Source organism: Rhincodon typus, chromosome 15 (assembly GCF_021869965.1).
Source record: "Rhincodon typus isolate 14 chromosome 15, sRhiTyp1.1, whole genome shotgun sequence".
NCBI lineage: Eukaryota > Metazoa > Chordata > Chondrichthyes > Orectolobiformes > Rhincodontidae > Rhincodon > Rhincodon typus.
Window position 1 is genome coordinate 28636007 of NC_063346.1, and position 5316 is coordinate 28641322.

Here is a 5316-nt window from a genome sequence, read left to right on the forward strand (position 1 = left end):
ACAGCAGGCCAAGCAGCATCTGGCCTGCTTTGTTCTTCCAGCCTCCTGCTTGTCTACCTATGGCAATCCAGAATGTACGAATTATTTTTCAAATGCACTAAGTTTGCCAGTCAGGTATGCAGTAATTTAAAATGCAAGAATTTTGCTCCCCAACTCGCAAATGACAAATGAACACCCGGGGTGGCTGATGGTATTCATCTGTGAGCAGCGAGGTATGAAAACAACTTTTTCCAACTGAACGCCAGAAAAAAAAGTCAGCAAAACAAAACTGCTTCTGGTCGAAATTCTAGTTTGCTGCTTTTCAGACTCTTGACGGAGAGAATGCGAAGATTTAAAAAAATGAAAAATACCATATTTGGTTGTAAATATTCATTTTAAATGGGACTACTTTCTCCCTTGTGTCCTTTGTCGAGAAGTTGCCAACGCAATGCGCGATTAAAACCAACAGAATAAAACGACTAATGTCAATTTTCACCTGTTGAACGTGTCAACCGGAATCCAGATCTTTATTTTGTTTTAGCGCGGATGTTTTCTGATCCTCCTGTTGTTTTCCAGGTGCCAATTTATAAATTGCAGAGATCGAGGATAGATCAGTAAAACTGTCTTTTCTACACGAAATAACAAAAACCGATATCGTTAAGCAATTTAAGGCATTAAAGATGTGGTTTTGGCTCAGGACTGCATGTTTGTAGCCCCTAGCTTTCCTCCCTCCCCCTCGCTGGTGGCGGTTACTGAACCGCCAAGTGCACGGGGAGAACGGCTGCGCGAGGCAGCAATTCATCCACCCGCGCGCTCCACCGCCGCCATCTTGTAATCCCCCACACTGCCGTTTGGGGTGTCGGAAGGATTCTCTCGCGAGGAAGGACGCCATTATCGGATTTTAACAAACAAGAAACGAGAACTGAACGGTAATAACCACCGCGATATCCCGGCTCTCGTTTGTAAATTCTTGTCTGGTTCCGTTCGCATTCCTTTTGCAGCGAAATAGTTGCAATACGTCGATTACACATTTTATATATCAGTCGGACCGTGAGGTGGAGAGGCCTACAAGAGATCTGCCTGACTTTTAATTCTCGTTTATCTGTTGTCTTTAACGAGCAGGGTGGTTATAATTTTTGATGGTAGTCGGGCCAGGGCTTTAGAGTTCCGATGTTCATTGTCCAATATTTGTTTATTTGAGTAAAAGTACTGGAGTATAACAATATTTAGACTCGCGTGTTTTATTTATTGTACTGGAAGTGGGGGTGGGGGAGTGCATCAAATTTAAAAATGCTTATACTTAAAATGATTTTGGTCTTTAAAACCTAATGTGTGTGAATGTTTCACCTTTCTCAGCAGCGCAGATTTTATTCGAATTTCGGAAAATTCATATCTCTTACTTTTCACACCCATGAAATAACTGAATTTTATGTGGAAATTAAATTGAAAGACAAAACGCGAAGATTGAGCAATGATTTATGTAAGATACTTTGCCGCTTCCAGGCCTAGTTATTGGGAGGTTTGGCGATAATTCCTTGAGGCTTTTGGTGCAGTATCGATTCAGCGTATTTAAATTGCAATTAGAAATAATTTGGTACGTTTTCACCGTAACTTGTTGGGTTAATACTAAGTGCAAATATAGTATGCCATTCAGGGATACAAAATTTAGGAATAATTCCTGATGCCGAATTTTGTATTTGTCGACTGAAATAGCTGTAACTGCAAACGGTTACCATTTTGTAACAGTACAGTTGGGTACTCAAAGTACCTGATTGACACTGCTACAATTTCGGTATAAATGGTACACCAGAATCTTGCACTGAAGAACGTATGTTAATATTGCTGGAGATTTTAGAGGAGAGACTGTTCTCGCACACATTAGCAAAATTGTAGCAAGCGATCGTGCAGAGTTTCTCTGCTTTTTGTAAAGAATAGCCTGTATACGATTACAGGATTGTTATAACTTAATGAAAATTGAAGGTAAGTTGGATAAATCCATTATATTTCCCACCAAAAACTTGCAAATTATCAGTGGGTGAGTTATTCAGCGATTTTTCATCATGCTTGCAGGCTAAGGCCTTTTTTCACGAGTTCGTGCTCTTATCGTCCATGCATACATAGCTGGTAGAATCTGGCGCTGACTAGATATAACGTTCCGTGATAAATCTGTTGGTAATGCATTGGGAATTACAGGACAGAATTAATGGAAAAAAGAGTCTGCAGGATGCGATTTAAAACAAAAATAGTAGGGGTGACATATTTAAGACATGCGAAAGAATTTCTAGGTAGTCAATCTGTGGAATTCTTCACTCCAGCGGACTGTTAAAGCTTCGTCATTAGGTATATTCGAGGCTGAGATGGATAAACTTATAAACAATAAGGGAATCACAGGTTATGGGGGAAAAAGCAGGAGAGTGAAGTTGTTATCAAATCAGCCACAATGTCATTGAATGGCAAAGGAGATTCGATGGACTGATTGGCATACTGTGTTTTATGGCTTATGGTGTGGTAAGGTAGAAACCTACACAAACATCACTACCTCTAAAGAATGGATTTAGATTTCTCTGTGATGCTTCCCTAAGTTCTCTCATTTTAATGTTTCTTTGCTAAATATTTGAGGGTATCTGATTTAATGCATTATCCTTGTCTACACAATAATAGGAATATTTACTTCTTGAATGAACATAAGAAGAATAGGTCATTCAGTCCTTCAAGCCTGTTCCAGCATTCACTGACATGATGTCTGATCTGTGGTCTAACTCCATTTACCTGCCTTTGGCCCACATTCCTTAATACCATTGCTTACAAAAGTTTATCTACCTCCAATTTAAATGAACAACTGATCCAGCATCCAAGATAACAAGGTGTAAAACTGGATGAACACAGCAGGCCAAGCAGCATCAGAGGAGCAGGAAAGCTGACATTTCAGGTCTGGACCTTGCTTGGCCTGCTGTGTTCGTCCAGCTCTACACCTTGTGTATCTCAGATTCTCCAGCATCAGCATGTTCCTGCTATCTCTGATCCAGCATCCAGTACCATTTGTGGAAGTGTGTTCCAAATCTGTAATACCCTTTGTATGTACAATTGCACACTAATATTTCTCCTGAATGGTCTGGCCCTAATTTTCAGTCTATGCCCCAGGTTCTAGAATCTCCAATCAGTGAAAATAGTTTATCCTTTCCTGTATTATCTGTAAGTGTGTGTTCTAGGTTTTTATTTTGCAGTGCCATTTTTAAAAATGGCAATCAAGAGCATAAACAATTGATGTGAGGAGTGCAATTCCAGCTTAGTCTTGGTGTTAAAAAGACATTCACTTAGACTTAGAAACCCTACAGTGTGGAAATAGGCCCTTGAGCCCAACAAGTCCACACTGACCCTCAGAGCATCCTATCCAGACCCATCCCCCTATAAACCATCTCATCGACCCTGAACACAATGGGCAATTTAGCATAGCCAATCCACCTAGCCTGCACGACTTTGAACTGTGGGACGAAACCCATGCAGACACATGGGGAATGTGCAAACTCCACACACAGTCACCCGAGGGTGGAATCAAATCCAGACCCCTGGTGCTGTGAGGCAGCAGTGCTAACCACTGAGCCACCATGCTACAGTTACTGGAATCTTGGTACTAAATTACAGCCTTGCACTTGAGAATGTTTTTTAAATCATTAAATTTGTTTGATAGCAGAGTTGCACAAAAAGAGTTGCTTAATTGTTTGGAAGGTTGATGTGTGATGCAGAGTGAGGCCATCAGTATGGATTCAATTCCCGCACTGGCTGATGTTATCTTCAAGGACTGTCCTCAACTTCCCTTCACCTGAGGTGACCCTCAGGTTAAGCCACTACCAGTCGTGTTTCTCTGATGGGAGAGATGCTCTATGGCCTTTGTGATACTATGGTGACTTCACCTTTACTTTTTGCATGAAGATTTTGTGACTTTTCACAGATGTTCAATTTAGTTTGTGCTTTATTTGGATGTTTATTTCTGGTTAGCTGAAAGGCTGTTTTGTATGTGTTGTGGCCTTTGGTTAATGTGGCATGCGATAAAATATACCAGATTAGGATTTTTTTTGTTGGAGTGAGTGTGGAAGGAAAGAGAAAGTGATCCGTAAAGAATGTTTGATTCTGGTGTTTCTTGCTCTGAAGCAATTATCAAAATGATTACCAATTGATCACATACTGTAAATAGCAGAATTGACCAGCTTCCTATTTTAAGGGGAGCAAATGTCTGATTCTCCAGTTAACTGGGCAGAGTTGTTGTAAATTACTTTGGGGGAAGTGATTTCCACCTCTGCTCTCCTCTCAAACATTTGTATTTAGGAATTTTTTCTGCTTTCCTTCTTGTTAGGAGTAGACTGATGCCAGTTTTTGCTTCATGCTTTTGGTCAAAGATTTGCTGTTTTAATTGGATCTTTAACTCACGAATACATTTGGCACACTGCTGTCAGTGCATCTAATTCTGTTGCAGTGACTGACTTCTTTTGGTAGAAGTAATTCTCCATTTGGCATGCGCTTCCATCAGATGCACTATTCATCTGAAATCAACACAAGATTGACAAATCAAGAAGGGAGTCAGGGGTTACAGGGAAAAGGCAATAAAGTGGAGTTGACAATGCTGAGATCATGATCTCATTGAATGGGACAGCAGTCTTGATGGTCTGATTGGTTGACTTCTTCCCTGTCTTAAAAATTTTAAGTTCAAATTATGTTTAGTACAAATTACATTTGTGTACTGCAATCTGTTTGTGGTAGGTTAGAATATTCCCACTGGAAGTTGCTTTAGATGCAAGGACACCAATAAACAGATTTAAAATCATGTTTGATTTATTAAGGAAGTTACTAAGTTATACCGATGTAACTATTAAATGGTTCTGCATGTTTTTAAAATCATTCCGTTAATTTAAATTGATCTACAGGTGGTGAAGTAGATAGTCCAATTTTAAAATGCTAGTTTTCTTTGTGACTTTTTTTTTACAGATGTGATAAATCTGCCCTGCTTCATCAAGGAATATTTTAATATAAAATTTTAACTTATTTGACATGCCACCCAATTGTAGTATGTCGTGGCAAATTTTGGATTGAGTGAAATGCAAATTTAGTTGGATGGAGAACTTGAGAAAAAACACTTCTCAAAGCTCCTGCAGTTTAAAGTGAAGATTAATAAGTACATGGATTAAAAAAAACAAAGATTTGCAGATGGGGATTGGATGAAAAGGAATGCGAGTAGGCTTGTGCAGAACATAAATACTGAAGTAGATCAGAGATAACAAGGTGTAGAGCTGGATGAACACAGCAGGCCAAGCAGCATCAGAGGAGCAGGAAGGCTGACGTTTC

The 5316-nt window shown here is 39.7% G+C and overlaps 2 protein-coding genes across 2 annotated transcripts in view; one reads left to right on the plus strand and one right to left on the minus strand.

The window, feature by feature from the left end:
* LOC109933778 (protein BANP-like) overlaps positions 1-5316 on the minus strand; it is a 73250-nt gene that overhangs the window by 66773 nt on the left and 1161 nt on the right. The window contains exon 2 of the mRNA XM_048605974.1: positions 4405-4517. Within this exon, the coding sequence (XP_048461931.1) occupies positions 4405-4517 (113 nt within the window). The remainder of the gene's footprint in view (positions 1-4404; positions 4518-5316) is intronic.
* LOC109912430 (BTG3 associated nuclear protein) overlaps positions 8-5316 on the plus strand; it is a 110782-nt gene continuing 105473 nt past the window's right edge. Inside the window, exon 1 of the mRNA XM_048605975.1 lies at positions 8-908. The gene's annotated coding sequence lies outside the window, so the exon portion shown is untranslated. The remainder of the gene's footprint in view (positions 909-5316) is intronic.